Source organism: Eptatretus burgeri, chromosome 2, assembly GCF_056783735.1.
Source record: "Eptatretus burgeri isolate ZD-2024b chromosome 2, Ebu_testis_v1, whole genome shotgun sequence".
Taxonomy (NCBI): Eukaryota; Metazoa; Chordata; class Myxini; order Myxiniformes; family Myxinidae; genus Eptatretus; species Eptatretus burgeri.
This window is the reverse complement of record NC_140962.1, coordinates 84,595,788-84,615,787: the sequence shown is the minus strand read 5'-3', so window position 1 is coordinate 84,615,787 and position 20,000 is coordinate 84,595,788. Positions and strand designations below refer to the sequence as shown.

The following is a 20,000-nucleotide window of genomic DNA, read 5'->3' as shown; positions in this document are numbered from 1 at the left end:
TGGGCGGGCGTTACTGTCCTCATCGCTGCCTTCGATGCTGATGCTTGATTGATCATAACTCGAGGAAGATGATGATTTTTCTGGTTTCCTGCCCGTGTGATAAACGCCTCCAGAGCGAGAGCCAGAAGTGATGTCTGAGTCACTCGACTTGGATGATGACAAAGAAGGAGCATATTCATTCTGTCGAGGCATACATACATCAATAGGAAGAATGCTATAATAATGCTTCCCACAAAAGTGGTTCAAAAAATGTGCATCTATAAAAATAAGGACAAAATTTTCCTGGAAATTCAAAAAGGTTGCCTTAAGTATTTCCTCGACAGTGACGAGGGTTTTGCCATTGCCTTGCCAGTAGTCAGTTAGGACCGTAAATTGAAATTTGTTTCAGGTTGCTGGCGATAATCTCACCTGCCGTTCATGAAAGACACTGTGGGATATTTAAAGTCCACCAACTAATGCTCGCAGATGGAGACACCTGTGTTACCGTCCATCTGATCAGGCACTTTGCGTCGCCAAACTGCGTGCAAAGCACCGAACCTACAGTTTATAGTCGGGTCAGGAATCGAACCTAAAGTGAGCTCAAAGTAGGTAGGTGCACTACCTCTGCACCATCCTGATGGTCTTGCATATGCGACAACAACAAACTGTAAGTGCACTCGGTGGAGCGCATACCTCCGCCAGGCTGATTAATTTACGCTTTGCATCTCACTGATAGGCCGGATCTGGATAATCCAGATAATTTTGTCCTTGTCAGACACCAAAGCTCACCACCAAATGTCGTCCGAATCCGTCCACAACTTTTTGAGATATGTTGTTCACAAACAAACAAACAGACAGACAGACAAGGGTGAAAACATAACCTCCATCCACCTTTAGTGGTGGAGGTAAAAAGGTACCTCCAACTGAAGCAACATCTTGGAAAGAAGATAAAAAAAAAATTCGCTCACAAGTTTCAGTCATAGTATGGCCTTCATCAGGACTGTTCAAACCACGTATGCCAGATTTGAATACACACTTTTGAAAGCAGGAGGGCCTGACAATGCCAAAAGAAATAAAGTGCACTATTTATTTTAGAAAGTTAAATAATCATCAAATAGTTGAAGAGGTCACCTCATCCCCAAATAATCCGTGAATTCTTTTCAAGATGGACTCAAACAATCCTTCATTCTCTTCACTCCATTCCCATGATTGTGTTGTAGTATTAGAGCTTGGCTGAAAAAAGATGACCAAAAATAAAATCACAGTAATTACTAGAATGACGTCAAGAACAGCGAAAAACCAAGTTACCTTCCTGAAAGATCATCAAATGGTAAATAGATGGTAGAGAAAGAGAATTGGAAACAACAGAAATGTTGCGGAGTGTACCATTCGGACAAGACCGATATCGATCTTCTCCGCTGACCTCAGTCCAGTTTGAATTTCCATTTCCATACTCCTCAGTGGAGATGAGAATTCTGTGGAATATTGAATATTAACCGTTGTTATAACTAGCGAGCCGTAACTGTACCCCCCCCCCCCCCCCGTACGGGAGATAGACATGGAGTAGGAGGGGGATGTATGCACAAAGGATACACATGCTATTGAAGTATACTTCACGGAGTAGCTATTTTCAAAAAAAAAATGTTCACCAAATAGGATGCTGTCATGTTTTCTTTTGGCATAAAAACCCCAATTGTCTTTTCTCTAGGTTTGTGCTTTGCCAGAATTATTTGTTTTTCATTTTTCAACACACCGTCGGCATGTCACATCCACTCAATGTTGTTTGATGTGCTTGCTACTCAGATATACTGTTTTTACAAAAACTGTACATTACCTCTTCCTGACCTTCAATGACATTTTGAACTTTCATCATGAACATCCCACCCCCCCCAACTCCACAGGGGATCATGATACTAACTCACGAAGAACACCTCTTGGGGGGGGGGGTGGGGTTCCTGAGTAGTGCATGCCAAGTTTTGTTGAGATCAGTCAGAAACAATGTATAGAGTTATTATTATCATCATTATTATTATTATTATTATTATGATGAAAATGGCTATCGATTTTGATCTCGGTGCTTCAAACCTCTGCTAAGGTTAACAATAACTTTCTTCACCCAAGTGTCGGATCTTGGAATAGTGTTTCTACTGTTATGTCATTGTCACACAGTTGATGTGCAATTGTGTCACCTGTATTGGGGTTTTGCTTCAAGACAATCTTGGCATCCATGGGTCCTATGAGCTTGTATAAAAGTGTGTTTTGGATGTAGGTCGCACTCCGAATCGTTGAGCTCACACAGAGCTTCCTGGGAATGGAAGTGAAGTTAATACAAGCCTCCATGCGGCGAGTGATGGGCTTGGCAAAGACAAAGCTATCCTTGAAAGGAACCTCGACGCTGTCATCATCTTCAGCGGAGGACGATGGCTGCGGAATCTGCGATGGAGGAAAGAAAAATGTTACGGTGAAAGAAGGTTTATCATGTAGCTCAATGCATTTTAATGTTCTTGAACAAATCTCAACACGATGCTTTGAGATGCTCATGTCCTACTGATCTCAAATTTCCTCACTGGCTTAGGCATGCGGATGTGGGGGTGAGAGGGCCATGCTTCGGAGGAACTCTCTGCAGATTGTTTGTCTTCGGAAGAAAAGTAATGAATGCCAGTGGATTCAAAAGTCGAGCTGCCTGAGGTTGTTGGAACGTTTCTTTCTGGCAACACTGACACTGTCTTGGTGGCAGCGAGATCACGAATAAATGCTTTGGTCTCCGTCCTGTGGTTTGAGGTAGATCGTAAAAACAAAAAGATAAATCATAATAAGAAGAATGCTTCAGAAAAAAAACACATGAGAGAGTGTGAGGTTGACATTTCCAAGTAACAACAACAATAGCAACACACCGCATGCGGGCTATTTCGGTGTTGGCGGTTGGTGGGTTGGTGGAGATCTTGAAGTTGCTGTCCCTGACACTGAATCTGGCTGTAGCATCCAGAGGAAGTTGACCCCGGAAGGTTGTGCTGCTCTGCAGCCCAACTTGAAACATCTCAGTGCTCAGCGCCATAACAGCGTGAAGGTGTTTGCTGAAACTGTTATTCGTATGGAAGAAACAAAGGTGAAAAATGACCGAATTTTATAATATGATTATTGTATGGTTTAGTTATTACAACAGAATGACCATCATCGAACCTGGCTGATCCAGTGGCCTGCATCTCCATTTCAGATGACAGGATGTCTTGCAGCTTGAGATCAGCGGGCAGAGTGGATGGGAACTTGGCATGCACTGCACAGCAAGTACACATGGTAAATGTCACCAAAGTACATGATAGGATGCTGTGCTCCAAGGTCATTTTCATTACACTGCGTCAATTGTCGAGAGTACACCATTGTCCGAAGCACCCTGGCCACATTCCAAATTGTTGATAAAACCTACATGAGCAATGGATGTACCAGTGGCACAGGGCTGGCTGGGTTGTCTCGAGGTACACACAATCAACTCCAAGCTGTCTAAGTTGGATTTGAATCTCGACCCAGCTATAAACTGTCACCCTGGTATTTCACAGCCAGGGCGATGCATCGATGCACGTGCCGTCCCTCAGATGGACGTTAAACTGGCTGTCCCACCTGCTTCCGTTAATTCCATCCATCCATCGGGACCGTACTCTGTGCAGAGCGTCGGTGCTGCCTAAGCAGTCTCCTTGGCTATTGGGCACAATCCTGGACGGGTCGCTACTCCGACACAGGATACCAGCATTCTGGCACTCATTTTGCTGACCTTGGAAGGATGACAGGCAGAGTTAACTGCACCTGGTATTAATTCAACAGCCGAGAGTGATTTGAACTCAGGTTCCAAGGATCCCAAGCCCACCACCCTAACCATTAAGCCAACACCAGGTATATTGTGAATTGATGGATGTTAAAGATCCCACGGTATCCTTCGCGAAGAGTAGGTGAGCTATAGCTGGCATCCTGAACAAATTACAAAATTCCTTCTCTAACCTGCAGGGCGTGGGGGGGGGGGGTCTGCATCAGCAACACAGCCGTGCCCCCTAGCAATGATGCAAATCAACAGCTACATGATGCACACTAAACGAAATGGATCAGTGGCACACAGACACGCCAAATGAGTAGTCCAACCGGCGTAGAAAATTCAAGATTTAATTTGCAGTCAAATGCATATTTGCTGAGTACAAAGACTGGATTGCAGGTTGAGCTTGGTGGAGAGGTGAAGCCATTTTCATCAATGAGTGGTTTTGCCATCCCTGCATTTTGATTGCAGAAAAGTGCTTAACCCATCAGGTCAACCTGATCGAATCAATTATCCTCGTGTTTGTATAACACCCTCCATCTCGTTTTGATGTAAATAAGCAAGAGTTAGTGCTGCAGAAGTTACAAACGGATTGAAGATAGAAATTTTGACTCACCGAAAGCTTGCATGTTGGCAACGCCTGCCAAGGTAATGGCAACATCCAGTGGAATTCCGATGGATACAGGCACGAGACGATGCACTTCCGCCATTAGGTATCCTTTGCCGACGGTTCCATCGAAACCGTCCTGCAAATACTTCACCACAGAGCGTACACTTGATGTGCGGCTCTGCAGCCTCCCCAGGATCTACCGAGGAGAGAAGCACCACTGGTCAAGCACCAATCACAGTGCATGAGAGGGGGGCTTTGAGTGTGAGGATTCGACATTTAATTCTCCACCGGCCTTATATGCTCGGCATTAACTTCCAGAATCAAAAATAAAGAGTTCTTTGGGATTTCTGCGGCAAACTTTGCTTGGTGAGAAACATTCCGATCAATAAAATTGCTGAAGAATCAATTAGAATGGTGCTCAAATCAAATGCTTACTGTACGTGGTTGCACTATAAACTGATACTGTGGTCACAAAGTGTAAATGTTCTATGATATCAGAATAAACTTTATCACTCTGATTTTTTTTTTAATCGTTTGGGAAAACACATTTAATTTGGCTGGTGGGGTTTTCAGTCCGAAAGGATGGGCAGACCACTGATCAACATGTTGTGCAGAGCATTCAGCTGAATCCGATGCTTTCGAGCTCGATCCCCTGTGCCTTTACCCATTGGCCAGACACAGACGCGTGATGAATTAGAACCCATCTGTGACAAATAATACATTGTACATGAGATGTTATGGGATGCTGCACATTGTTGGTCAACTTTGTGCCATGTGATGCAAGAACCTGTGTTTCAAACTATAGTTGTATAGTTTGCCCACCTCATTGGCTGAATTTCGTTATTTTAGCACACATGTAGAAAGCAGATTCATTGGATAACCCACATACAAGAAAGGATTTCTTCTAACCTCCAGCAGAGCATTGATCTTCTCTTCTCCAATGCTACCAAAAGCGACATTTTGTCCGAAGATCTTCAGTTCAGCAGCTGCCAATGGTACTTGCCTGTACATGGACTTCCATTTGTCGAGCTGGTGGAAAGTAGGGTGATAAAAGCAGATTTTAGTACTTTCCCCCAAGGAATTTGTAGTGGTTGAAAAAAAAACATGCAGAGTAAATATTTGGTCGTTTTGATAGGACTTAATTTTTTTTTGGTTTTTGTGAATCATGGTGTATAACCGTGTAGGTTAATAAGACTGATAGATGCACTCTATACATCCTCGGCTAGGTCGAAGTCTTTAAGAGGTCCGTATTACCTACTGGTATAAAAGCCCGTCAAAGATGACGGGATGGAGTTGTTTTATTCAAAATATCAAAGGAGACCGGAAGATCAGATGTTTCGTAGAAAGAAGCGTTATTCTAAAACGCTACATGTACAAATGTGATCTTATTTTCTTTAATCTTCTGGGATGTTTCATTTTGATGATACAGCCTTGTGAGCATGCCAAAGTCTGAAGCCTCGGCTTAGCGTCAGGTGTGCTTATATCTTCTTTATTTATTAGATATCCTACAGACATAAATGAACACTCGTTTTACTCGGCACACGTTGCACAACATGTGCAGTGAATTTCACCTTCCTGCGCCTTGTATTTATTGTTATTTTAAAAAAAAAAAAAACGATTCTGTACACTGCGCATGAGGCCTGATTGCACGGCACCATCTACAATTCCAATAGAGGAGATGTGATTACTATGTTATGGAAAATGTTTTTTGAATTTTTGTTTTTATCCTCAAAAATGTACCGTAATGAACGCACAGTCATGTTAAAAGATTGGCCTTTAAAAAAACCGACTCAAATTGTCCTTATGAAAGGGGACAGCCAAATACACAAATACAGACTGTGTTTTATATCGGCAGATTTTACCTACTATTTTCTACAGCACATTTTTCAAGAGCAATTCAATTTTGCAAATATTAATTAAATTGTAAAAATGAATACCGATAAAATTTCATAACTGGCGTGAGAGTTAATTTGTAAATAATGATTAAATATTCACAAAGAGATGTAATAAAAAAATGTCTTCTCAATGGAGTTGCAGTAACAAAAAAAATAAAATAAAAACTTGATGACGTTTAAACCTCGACTTCAGTAAATCGAATATAAGATGGTTGTAAAAACAGGACATTTCAGATTCTTACCTTTTGTAAAGTGCTATGGATGCTGGAATCGACCCTCACGCTTGCTGGATCCTCACCCGGGAATGGTTTGCGGAATAAAAGCTCGTTGAGCCCTCCCGAATGCAGTTGAACCTGTTGTGGAATATCGAAAAACCATCTTTTAATAATAATAGTCCAACTACCTGGTGGGTATTCTCTTAACCGTTTGTGTGTACCGTGTCAGATTTGTCATAAGTGATGTTAACGTGTGACTGCGATATAATATTATAGCTTACCATTCAAAACCTCAGCTCGTTTTGAAAATGTTGCATTCAACATAAAAGGATGTCAAAAACGTTTTTCGTAAATTAATAGGATAACTTTGCATTGATATAATAATCGGAGTAAACGAAGGAAAAAAATAAACCAATGTCACCCGCAGGGTGACCCATATCTTGCCAAAAGGTGACCACGTGTGACTTCTTTCAGGTCACACTGAGGTGAACAGAGCTGCTATCCACCAGGAGCGACTCCTTGAGGAATATCTGCCTACGAGAGATTCCGATGAGAATCGTTCTACAGAGTAACCATGAAAAATATGCTTTTGCCTCATAACGTCACCAAATGACGTCATAATGTCTCAAGCTTGACATATCTAGAAAGCACTCATCGAGGTGTTCAATTTGAGGTACTACACGATATGGTTCCTAAAACTTGAAAATTTGACCTTGGAGTCAAATATGTTTGACCTGAGGTGCTAACCATGAAGGTCAAGGCCAATCGCCACCAAAAATTAATCAGCTGAGCGCCAGACCATGAACTATATTCCCATGAAGTTTGAAGACGATCCGATCAAAATTACTCAAAAAATAAGGGTTTCGTCGACTCCCCTGATTTGCGCCAAAGTGACCTTGACCTTCAAAATTTTGTGCACTGAAAGGGACCTCTATAGGCCTCTGATATGCGACATTACATTGATATGCGATAACTGTGCTCTGCAGAATTTTTTATACGTGATTACAGACAAACAAAAAATAAATAAATAAATAAATAAATAAATAAAAAACATACAAGCTGACAAACATATCTTGCAAAAACTTCGTTTTGGCAAGATAAAAACTTGACGAGTGAAAATTCAGACAGACGTTGCACTTTGGTTTATACTGTATTGTATTAAGCATATCACAATTACGGACAATCTTCAGGAATGGTTATTGGTTAGCGATAAATGATTTCAGGAGAGAAAATTTCAAAACACTACAAGTATATAAACTTGAGCTTTGTGTTCAATAAATCCTGGTGGTAGAGGCCCAAACTCTTGACAAAAAGCATCAGGACACCCACGAAGAATTATGAACGTTCCTTTATCTAAGAAGCAATCATGTTTTGGTCACAACACTGTTGCAGGGTGGAGAGATCTCCTCTGAGCAGACATGAGAACCCACAGCAGTAATGGCAATGCAGCAAGATTTTACCCCGCTCCGTCACCAAGCCACCCGGCAAACTCTGGTCTGAGATATATTTAGTACTGTACCAATGTTCTGGCATTGTCCGCAGCATAAAAAGCGGTACACACCTCGACAACGTCTGCAGCATGATCAAGGAAGTACCCCCGGACTTTTACATCGACACTGTTAGGAATGATGTCCGACCCTCCATTTATCATGTAGACATCGGCAGCTGCACCAGCCATTCCCGGAACTGTAGAGAAAAGGTATTCGTTTAAATCACACTCTGTGAAGGCATGACTGAAAACGCAAGAAGGATTTGTTGTCTAACCCCAGCTTTGACACTCACCAACATCGCCAGATTTATGGTGGTGGAGGCCATTATTTACATGTGGGTGGTGGTAGCTCTTTCTGCCACCAACGATTAAGTAAAGCAGTGGTTTTCAACTTTTTTCACTGATGGCTCCCGAAACTCTTACATCTTATTCTGTGGCACCCCGATTTAATTTTCTATCTGTATAGTTACGTGAAGAACATTGCAGGCTCCACAAGTTAAATTACTGGATAAAATGCATAAGTTCAGGAGCGTTTTTTTGTGAGTTTTTTTATATTTCTTACCACCAATGGATTCCAAACACAACTGAAGATTGGCAAAGCGTACAATTAGCCTGTCGAAAACATATTGTTGTATTACTGTTACAACTTCCAAACTACATTTGATTTAATTCAAGTAATGAACTATAAGTAACGAAACAAGAAGCATTGCTTTATGTGTTCCTGGTATCGAAGTCCCCCAACGCAGAAAGCAAAAATCCCTCGAACAAGTGAATGCGGACAATATTACCAAAACAATTTCCCACGAGACTTATCAAATACCCGTTGAATGCCCAATTTTTGTAACAAATTTGCTACACTGGTTAATATAGGGTTAATAAGCTATAATTCACAACAATCAATAACCCTGGATGAGCCCTTGGGTGGTGGAGGCCCTGGAGCACGTGTTGCCCTTGCCTAAATCCGGCCCTGCCCACCATACCAGCAATTCTAACATTCATGGTGAGTAAAAGCTACAACCATAGATATAAGGATGGTTCAGCTTTGATCTGAACTTCTGTTTTTAAAATACAGAGGAATGTATGTAGATTAACAACATTTGAGGAATTGTGCTTTTGTCGTATTGATAACCACGTTTTTCATGTTTGAATGCAGGAGCTGAAAATGAAGATGATGAAAAGTGAGATCATAGAAAGGGTGGAAGAGCAGATATTAAGACAATATCTGATCCAGAAAAACATCAAGCCTGTTGAAATTTACAGGTGATTGGCTGGACAGTATGGCGATGATTGCCTGCCAAAGTCCAAGGACGTCCGTATTGAAAAAGTAACTTCTGGAGGTAATAAGGTTTTCAAGAAGGAGGCTGTTAACAATGACTGCCTGCACTGGCTCTGTACACATCCTCAACAATCTACACTGACACAGAAGGCAAACCAAAGCTTCCACTCCGATGGGACGACGGTGTCCACAGTTGGAGAATACCTTGATCAGTCAATCAAGGATTGTGTTGTCATTTCCAGTGTAAACTTAGTTACGACTACAAACGAAAGACCCGGTAAAGTTTGAACGACTCTTGTAAAGCTCGCACTGTAAATTAGCCTCAGTTAAACTCACCACTGAACGCATCGAAGTGGACAGCCTTACTGTAACGGTAACTCAGCCGATCAAAATTGGGACTCATTATCTTGGAAGCAATGTTGCTGATGATGGCGCTGAAAACCACAAAAGGCAAAACATGTGAGATACAAGTTGAAAATGAAGCATGATAATGTTTTTGCTGAATTCTATCATCTCCTTACAAGTAAACTATTCATCAATTTTGTGTGTTCTGTTGCTAAATATCACTTGTGATGCGTCATTGTCATCTTTTCTTTATTTGCATTCATCAGTTAATCCACACTTGGATACGTACAGATTTCTAAGCTCAGGTACACTGCTTCTAGAGAGTGTTCGCAGGTGTGAGTAGAAGAAGCCAGGTAACTGCAAAGTGTTCTCAGCCTGCAGCCGTTGTGCTACGAGTGTCAAAACTGCGATTGATGGTCGTGTTTCAAGGAGAGAGATGCAGGAGTGAATGCGCAGGCCTGCTTGCACATTATGGTCGAGGAGTACTCGCAGAGCCATCCCGGCTACCTGTGTCATAAACAATGAAAATAAATGGGTATAACACAAGCTCATCTATGAATCAATATGGTTCGGTACATGAAATCGCCAAAATAAAACTAAGCATCTAATCTTAATTAGGCATTTGGGAATCAGCATTCAAACTCGAAGATCTCAAATTTACTCCGAGTGAGTGAAAATTCAACGTCATCAACAACTTGAATTAACCCAACTTGGTTTGGGTTTTGTTTATTGTGATTCATACCTTGGCTGGGCTTTTCTTTGCAATGCTACGAAGAGCTATTATTGCCTCGGCCTGTGTGGGTACGGTTGCTTCTTTCTGGTCAAGTGGAGCACTCCATGATGGCATGCAACGCTGGAGGGGTGTTAGACTTTGTTGTTGTCCAGCATTAGCAATGGCCTTGATCGCCAGGATTGCTTTATTCTCTTTCCCTTGTTCAATCGATTCCCTCAACATTTCGTGCAAGGGCTGGATGGGATGCAAAATATTGTAAGAAACAGCAAGCATGGAGCGGATGTTTTGTAAATTTGCAAACTTTGTGAGTTTCCTTATATATAAACAAAAACAACTTTACATTGTTTTTTTTTTAATCACAATGTGTTAAACCACAGTATCACATGTGTGATTGTATTTTCTGACCTGAAAAGTATCATTCTGAAATAACAGGGGTACCCTTACAAGGGACTTCAACACAGGAGAAGCCCACTAGGTCCATCAAGTCTGCACAGTGATGGCCAGCCTGTGATTGTTTGTCCATGCATTATGCTTTCAAATGCTGAACATCAAGCAACGAAGCAGCACATAACCGTTTTTTAAAGTCTTCGGTATGACTCGGTATGACTCAAACCACCGACCTCCCAGACTCAGAGCGGACGCTCTAACCATTACGACACCACGAGTCTGGTCAAACAGCAAGGGGCTGGGGAATAAGTTTTGCGAAAGCAGTTCCTTTGCAATAAACAAGTGTGGTTTTTATCCATTGCTTTCCCAGCAGGAGTTCAGAGCAGGAATTTAGCCAGGAGCTTAGCACACAAAGACATCCATCTTTCAAAAAGCTCAATGGTATCTCAACGTCCACAAGCAAGTGTGAAGAGAGCAGTTGAACTGCCTTTCAAAAAGGACAGCATTATGTCTGATGGAACACCTTTTACACAAAGCACCAAGGTGACAGTTGTTTGTCGGTTCATAGTTCATATACTATTTATACTACTCTCAAGAATCAAAACACAGACTAGGGAACTGAAAGACGAGCATGCTCCCAAATGAGCAATCTCATCCTGAAGAGGACAAAAGGATATTTGAGAAGGAAACTAGAGGGGGAGCACTCGGGAGAGTGCAAAACCTCCGCCGCCAATACTGCTGGGTCACTCAAGTGAACCTTATATCTTATTCATTAAATATGATGTCAACAGTGCTGACAATTATAGTTCTTTTCTCCATTTTTTTTTGGGGGGGGGGGAGTTGGAAATCACTTAAAATATGTAGAAATGCAAAAAAAAGAAATCGAAATTTTGTTGAAAATAAAGTTGCAAAAATTGTTTTTCTCTTTTTTTTTTGGGGGGGGGTATCAATTTTTTTTGGTGGGGTTGGAAATAAATTAAAACATGTAGAAATTAAAAAAAAAAAAATTTTTCTCACAATTTTTTTTTTTGGGGGGGGGGGGTTGGAAATCACTTAAAACATGAAGAAATGCAAAAAACAAATTTCTCAATTTTTTGGGGGGTTGGAAATCACTTAAAACATGCAGAAATGCAAAAAAATTCTCAATTTTTTTTTGGGGGGGGTGGAAATCACTTAAAACATGTAGAAATGCAAAAAAAAAAATTCTCTAACAATTTTTTTTTGGGGGGGGGGACCAAGTCCAAAATTTAATGGCATGATCCTTGGACCATACCTAACCCCCCCACCAAGTTTTGTCGAAATCTGTCGAGGAGTTTTTCCGTAATACTATTCACAAACAAACAAACAAACAAACAGAAAGGGGTGAAAACAGTAACCTCCATCCATCTTCGAAGATGGCGGGGGTTAATAAGGAACATTTTGACTTTTAAGAATCAGATATACGTGGTGTAAAAATATGTATATACCATCCACCAAAGGAGGTGGGGGACACCAACTGCTGAGTTTGTAGTACGTACGATGATGTGTATGATTTTTCAAAAGGATTTTCAAAAAACTTAAGTGAGCAAGGACAAAAGATATGTGAGCGAAACATGTAAGGTGCATTTATTCGGTGAGAACTCTTCATAAATTGAACATACTTACAGAAAGCATTGTTTCTGGGCAGCTTGGAAGGTGAACGCAATGCCGTCTGACAAGTGAGCCGTACCCCAACAGCATAGTCTTCCTCAACGCAGGAGACTGACGTATCTTCTTGCTGTTTAGGAGTTTCTATTACACCAACGAGAACACGAAATGAAAAAAATCTCAAATATTACATTGAGGACATCACCATAATTGAACGTACACTGAACATACAATTCAATATGGAATTTTAAAAGAGGCCAAAAAGAAACCTTACAGTTGGGAATACAGTTCCTTCTTGATATGTTATATATTTATGATGTGCTTCCTGGAGAATAATAGAATAAATATTTTGTGACGTTCAGTTTTATTATATTGCAAAACTTACACCGAGTGCTGTTTCCAGCAGCTTCAAGTACACAGAATGAAGAGTATTTCACATATGTGACATACGTTGATGGGAAGAAACATCAATTATAATTCATCAAGTTACCCGTGAAATCCTAAAAAAAATGTAAGGATAGCTCATTCTCTCATTGTAAAGCTGCACATCGTCCTGCGGTGGACTGCAGCGAACCGTGGATGCTGCGGCAGCCAGCTACAAGGTGGAGAACTTGTGGTGTGTATTGTCTAATCATCCTGGCTGCCCTCTGAAACTGTGTGGGCTGGATATGACGTCACAATGGCCAATCTGGCACTTGGATTCAGATTCAGGTAAACAGTGAACAATATATATATATATATATATATATATATATATATATATATATATATATATATATATATATATATATATATATATATATATATATATATATATACACGGGGTGTGCTGACACATTGTGTAAACATAGAAACCATGTTTCCCCATTGTCTCGGGTCACTCACCTGCATTGTATTTTCATTTATTTATATTTTCATTTATGGATGTTGTCTGATGATTCTGTAATTTTCCCAGAATATGGACTTCCATGTCCATCGACATGCAAAATTTCAGCTTCCAACACCACCCGAAATGAACCGATCTTTAATATCAGTCAGTCGGTCAGTCGGTCAATCAGTCAGTGGTTAGAAAGAGCTTTACATATTACACACACACACACACACACACACACACACACACACACACACACACACACACACACACACACACACACACACACACACTCGTGTGCAGCCTTGTGGCAGCTGGTTGCATCAATGGTTCGGGATGGAGCTATGCCGCTGATGCAGTGCCCCTACGACTAGTACACTGGTGCTCATTTCGCTGACCTCGGAAGGATGACAGGCTAAGTCAACCCCACCTGGTGTTAATTCAGTGGCGAATGGGGCTCAAACTCATGCCTCCAGGATCCCAAGCCACCCACCCTAACCACTAAGCCAACGCCAAGCTTATCCACTTGTGTGGGAAGACATCATTCAAGCACCATTACACATTCAAAGCATAATGGGAAGGAGAATAATCTTGCTAATTAGTACCTGCAAGATTTAATCGCCGTAGTTTGGGAACAAAGAAATTCTACAACATTACAAAGTAACGTTCACCATTAACTGTTGCTCCTTCCAAAAAAATGACTAATGATGTGTGACTGCCTGAGACTAATGATGTGTGACTACATGAGACTAATGATGTGTGACTACCTGAGACTAATGGTGTGTGACTACCTGAGACTAATGGTGTGTGACTGCCTGAGACTAATGATGTGTGACTGCCTGAGACTAATGATGTGTGACTACATGAGACTAATGATGTGTGACTACCTGAGACTAATGGTGTGTGACTGCCTGAGACTAATGAAGTGTGACTGCCTGAGACTAATGATGTGTGACTCCCTGAGAATGGTGACATGTGACTCCCTGAAACTAATGACGTGTGACTCCCTGAGACTAATGATGTGTGACTCCCTGAGAATAGTGACATGTGACTCCCAGAAACTAATGACATGTGACTCCCTGAGACTAATGACATGTGACTCCCTGAGACTAATGACGTGTGACTCCCTGAGACTAATGATGTGTGACTCCCTGAGAATAGTGACATGTGACTCCCTGAAACTAATGACATGTGACTCCCTGAGACTAATGACGTGTGACTCCCTGAGACTAATGATGTGTGACTTCCTGAGACTAATGACGTGTGACTCCCTGAGACTAATGACGTGTGACTCCCTGAGACTAATGACATGTGACTCCCTGAGACTAATGACGTGTGACTCCCTGAGACTAATGATGTGTGACTTCCTGAGACGAATGATGTGTGACTCCCTGAGACTAATGATGTGTGACTCCCTAAGACTAATGATGTGTGACTCCCTGAGACTAATGATGTGTGACTTCCTGAGAGGAATGATGTGTGACTCCCTGAGACTAATGATGTGTGACTACCTGAGACTAATGATGTGTGACTACCTGAGACTAATGACGTGTGACTCCATGAGACTAATGATGTGTGACTTCCTGAGACTAATGATGTGTGACTCCCTGAGACTAATGATGTGTGACTACCTGAGACTAATGATGTGTGACTCCCTGAGACTAATGATGTGTGACTACCTGAGACTAATGATGTGTGACTACCTGAGACTAATGATGTGTGACTACCTGAGACTAATGACGTGTGACTCCCTGAGACTAATGATGTGTGACTTCCTGAGACGAATGATGTGTGACTCCCTGAGACTAATGATGTGTGACTACCTGAGACGAATGATGTGTGACTCCCTGAGACTAATGATGTGTGACTACCTGAGACTATGATGTGTGACTACCTGAGACGAATGACGTGTGACTCCCTGAGACTAATGATGTGTGACTTCCTGAGACGAATGATGTGTGACTCCCTGAGACTAATGATGTGTGACTACCTGAGACTAATGACATGCAATTGTGCATTTTGTCGATTTATTTGGGTTTAACCACAATTGTGGTGATGGGAATTTGGTAATAACAAAGGGGAATTGTGGATATAAACAACAGCAATCGCAATAACATTAACCCTTTGAACCCTGAGCTCCTTGGACTTTCAGCTCCCCCACCCTGGGCTCCCTGAAGAAAAATCTGGTCGCTCAGGTTTTCTGGAGGTTTGAATAGTGGCCGGTAAAATGGCCACCAGGGTTCAAAGGGTTAACAAAACTTCATGAATTATGTTTACATATTCCGTTCAGCTTGTTTCAAATCATGTGCACCTCAAAAATGATGAAAGTTTAAAGTTACATTGGTGTGTGTGTGTGTGTGTGTGTGTGTGTGTGTGTGTGTGTGTGTGTGTGTGTGTGTGTGTGTGTGTGTGTGTGCGTGTGTGTGTGCGTGCGTGTGTGCGTGCGTGCGTGTGCGTGCGTGTGTACGTACACAAGTGGATAAGTATATGTGGATCAATATGTGACGAGAAATTATGTAGTCCACCCCAAAATGCTCGGTGCGCACGTACATAAACCTCGAGAAACTGCGGTGTTTGGGGAAGCATAAAGTATATGTCGTGTTTGCGAGATAAGGACTGTTACCTAAAAGAGCTCAAAAAGCTTCTAAAATAAACCAAATATACTTGGAAAAGGACCCAAGAGAAAGGGGTGTACCCCGGCACAACGAAAGATTTGAAGAACTTCCTCAGCTTCTTGGTTGGTGGCAAGGCAAGCTTGGTGATTTATTTAACTGGAAATGCCAGCTATCTTCAGGAGCATCAGCAAGTTGTCTTTCGAGGGGGGGGGGAGAGTGAGGGTTACCCTGGGTACTACCAACCCTGATGCAAAGTTTGGGGGAGATGGGGTGAGAATCGTACAGTCATGGCCAAAATATTGGCACCCTTGCACTTTTTTTCAAATAATGCACTATTTCTTCCTTAAAATTGTTAAAATTAATAAATCTATTGGTATCCACACATGTATTTCTTTGGTTTGCATTGAAACAAAACAAAAAAAAGCTGAAAAAAAATTACCAAATCTTAGCTTATTCTACACAGAAATCCGAAAATGGCCTGGACAATATTATTGGCACCTTTTAGGTATTCGAAATAATTTGATTTCAAGCAGGTGATTTTCCTTTACTCTGGAATTGAACTCACCTGCGGTGAGTTGCAGGTGCCTGCAATATAAAAATCACTCATTCAACCAGTTTGAATTGAGAAAAGGAGTCAATCTGCTGTTTTGTGTCACTGTGTGTACCACAATGAGCATTGAGAAAAGAAATAAAACCAGAGAATTGTCTGAGGAGGTCAGACACAAGATTGTAGCCAAGTATAGACAATCTCAAGGCTACAACTCCATCTTCAGAGATCTTGATGTTCCTGTGTCCACCGTACACAATGTTATCAGGAAGTTTAAGGACCAAGGCACTGTAGCCAACATCCTTGGACGTGGCCACAAGAGAAAACTGGATTGAAGATTACAGCGAAGGATTTTTCGATTGGTGGAGAAAGCACCTCGATCAACTGCCAAACAGATTCAAGCTGACCTTCAGACACAAGGTGCGACAGTTTCAATTTGCACCATCCATCGCCAACTCAATGAAAGGGGGTTCCACGGTAGGAGACCTGGGAGAACCCCACTACTGAGAGAGAGACATAAGAAAGCCCAACTGGAGTTTGCCCAAACACACCTGAACAAGCCAAAATCCTTCTGGAAGAATGTCCTGTGGACAGATGAGACCAAATCAGAGCTTTTTGGTGAAGCACATCATTTCTATGTTTGCACAAAGCAAAATGAAGCCTTCAAAGAAAAGAACACCTTCCCTACAGTCAAATATGGAGGAGGTTCAGTGATGTTTTGGAGTTGCTGTGCTGCCTCTGGCACTGAAAACCTTGAATGTGTGCACGGCATCATGGAATCAGGAGATTACCAAGGCATTTTGGAGCGCAATGTTCAACCCAGTGTCAGAAAACTGGGTCTCCATCAAAGGTCATGGGTCTTGCAGCAGGACAATGACCCAAACACACTTCAAAAAGCACCCAGGAATGGTTGAAGTCAAAACACTCGACTGTTCTGAAGTGGCCAGCAATGAGTCCAGATCTAAATCCCATTGAACACCTGTTGGGAGATCTGAAAGCAGCAGTTGGGAGAAGGCACCCTTCAAATCTGGGAGAATTGGAGCAGTTTGTACAAGAAGAATGGGACAAACTGCTGGTGGAGAGGTGTAGGAAACTCATTCATGGCTCGAGGAAGTGCTTGACTGCAGTTATTTTGTCCAAAGGCTGTGCTACCAAATATTAAGTCGAGGGTGTTAATAATTTTATCAATGTCATTTCTTTTTATTTTCTGATTTACAAGGATATATTAAGTTCTGAATCCAACACAAAGGTTCTGTAATATTAAAAATGAAATAAAGAATTGTGAAGACCAAATACTTTTATCAATTTCAACGAATTGCTGGAGAAAATTGTGTTATTTAAAAAAAGTGCAAGAGTGCCAACATTTTTGGCCACAACTGTATGACGCGACCCAACCTCTTCATCCCTATCAAGGGGTGGGGGGGGGGATTTTTTTTACTTGTGACCATTACCTGACTATCATGGGTTCCACCAACATGTATGCAAATTTGGCGGAGATCGGGCTAGCCCTGTATTTTTTCGATGATTTTCAGATGTACATACATACATACAAACAAACATCCATACATACGTACAGAGAATTGCCTTATTTGATATGGTGGGATGGACATCTGCAATTGGAAAGACAATGCTGTGCATCATCACCAAGTAATGGGAACAAACTCTTCAGCAAAGGACATCTTCGCGACTGTTATAAATACATACAGTATACCATTTGTTTGATTGCTTGGCCAGAAGGGAAGTTATACTAGATTTTTGCGTCTATTGTGAAAAGGAGAAGTGCCCATGCGTATGTGTTTTATATATATATATATATATATATATATATATATATATATATATATATATATATATATACATATATATATATATATATATATATATATATATATATATATATATATATATATATATATATATATATATATATATATATATATAATATATCCACTTCACTTGCATGAACAGAAAATTATAGGATCCCATCAGCTCTGTCTCATCCACGGATATTTCTCGTATTCTCTATATCTCCGAGTCCCATATGCACCCAGGAACACAATTATAAATAAGCCACTCTTTCATTTAAATGCTGAAAATTATGTCAAAAAGACAATTTCACATACAGATTGTGCGCGAGCAACGGCAGGATAAAAGTGCCTTTATGAGCATAAATGGGACACTGAAAATGTAATGGGATTCCTATGTCTATTCTTCTGATATATTATGTGCTTAAGAGAGGGTCTTCCTGGCAAAAGACCTTCTCGTGAGCAGGCCATCGCTGCTCCTATGATTGGCAGCGAGTGCCCCAGAAGCAGCGGGGGAAAGAGAGTGGCATTTCTGTAAGTGGAGGAATTGCGTTGCTCAGCCTGTGGGTCACCCAGATAGCTCAAATGGCAGAGCACTGGTGCAGTTTACCAGAGGAGCTGGGTTCCATTCCTGGTCTGAGCCCATAATTTTTCAACATACTGTATATGTAGGATGTTTGTTCTATCCTGTTCAATCAAAATTATATATATATATATATATATATATATATATATATATATATATATATATATATATATATATATATATATATATATATATATATATATATACGTTTCTGTATATGTGTATGTTTGTATGTATGTATGATACATATATCAGATGCACCTCCTGACTGTTATGGTGAGCATTGCCGCAGATAATCTCTCACACAGTAAAACCACATGATCAGCAAAGAAAAAGTGTTTGTCTGCCACCAGATAATTGTTCTGGCTAATGCAAACCAGTCAACCAGAAGGCATGTGATGTCATTGACGGGTATATCAAAACATGTGGGGTGTGACGAACACTCTCCGATCTCCATTGGACATAGACCTGATATAGATATATATCCTGCCCTGATATATATATATATATATATATATATATATATATATATATATATATATATATATATATATATATATATATAAATATAAATATATAGATATAGATATATAGATACAGTATATAGATATATAGATATAGAGATATGAAGACCACAAGGAGAAAACTGGTGATGCCAATTTTTATAAATTTCAGGGTTATTGCACCTGCCAATAGTTGGCAACATAAGGTTTCCTCTCACAATATTACTTTAACAAATAACCAGGGGTGTCACATAATTTATATGGTATAAATTTAGCCATGCAATGAAAAAACAAGTGTTGTCAAAGCTGAACAAGTAGAAACCCAGAGTTGCCAGTACTTTACTCCTGGTTATCTCCCTTTCATTCATGTTAACTGTTCCACCATAATATTCAGAGTTGAGAAACTAAAAAATGAAAGGTTGTAAAACTTTCACAGCATAAACTCTGAGCACTACAATAGCCTATTTGGTTATATCATGGATCTATTATTTTTGATCACAGGTTTTGTGTTCTGCAAAGTATTAAAATTAAAGTTTTCACTCAGAATAGATTGGCTTTCTGCGTCATTCATGTTAACTGTTCCATCATAATATTCGGAGTTGAGAAAATAAGTTATAAAAGGTTGTAAAACTATAACAGCATAAACTCTGAGCACTACAATGGCCTATTTGGTTATATCATGGGCTCCATTGTTGGTGCATATCGTGGTTCAAGCCTGG

At 40.7% G+C, this 20,000-nt stretch overlaps 1 protein-coding gene across 1 annotated transcript in view; it reads right to left on the bottom strand.

Annotated features, from left to right (window-relative positions):
- Window positions 1-20,000, bottom strand: part of LOC147032472 (vitellogenin-like) — a 43,369-nt gene that overhangs the window by 14,497 nt on the left and 8,872 nt on the right. Inside the window, exons 9-23 of the mRNA XM_085870121.1 lie at window positions 12,373-12,498; window positions 10,351-10,575; window positions 9,898-10,115; window positions 9,600-9,697; window positions 8,060-8,184; window positions 6,526-6,636; window positions 5,298-5,417; window positions 4,395-4,584; window positions 3,160-3,253; window positions 2,874-3,059; window positions 2,547-2,748; window positions 2,169-2,412; window positions 1,366-1,454; window positions 1,111-1,212; window positions 1-180 (exon numbers count right to left, since the gene is read on the bottom strand). The exon at window positions 1-180 is cut by the window's left edge and continues 33 nt beyond it. Coding sequence (XP_085726247.1) covers window positions 1-180; window positions 1,111-1,212; window positions 1,366-1,454; window positions 2,169-2,412; window positions 2,547-2,748; window positions 2,874-3,059; window positions 3,160-3,253; window positions 4,395-4,584; window positions 5,298-5,417; window positions 6,526-6,636; window positions 8,060-8,184; window positions 9,600-9,697; window positions 9,898-10,115; window positions 10,351-10,575; window positions 12,373-12,498 — 2,310 coding nt within the window. The remainder of the gene's footprint in view (window positions 181-1,110; window positions 1,213-1,365; window positions 1,455-2,168; window positions 2,413-2,546; window positions 2,749-2,873; window positions 3,060-3,159; window positions 3,254-4,394; window positions 4,585-5,297; window positions 5,418-6,525; window positions 6,637-8,059; window positions 8,185-9,599; window positions 9,698-9,897; window positions 10,116-10,350; window positions 10,576-12,372; window positions 12,499-20,000) is intronic.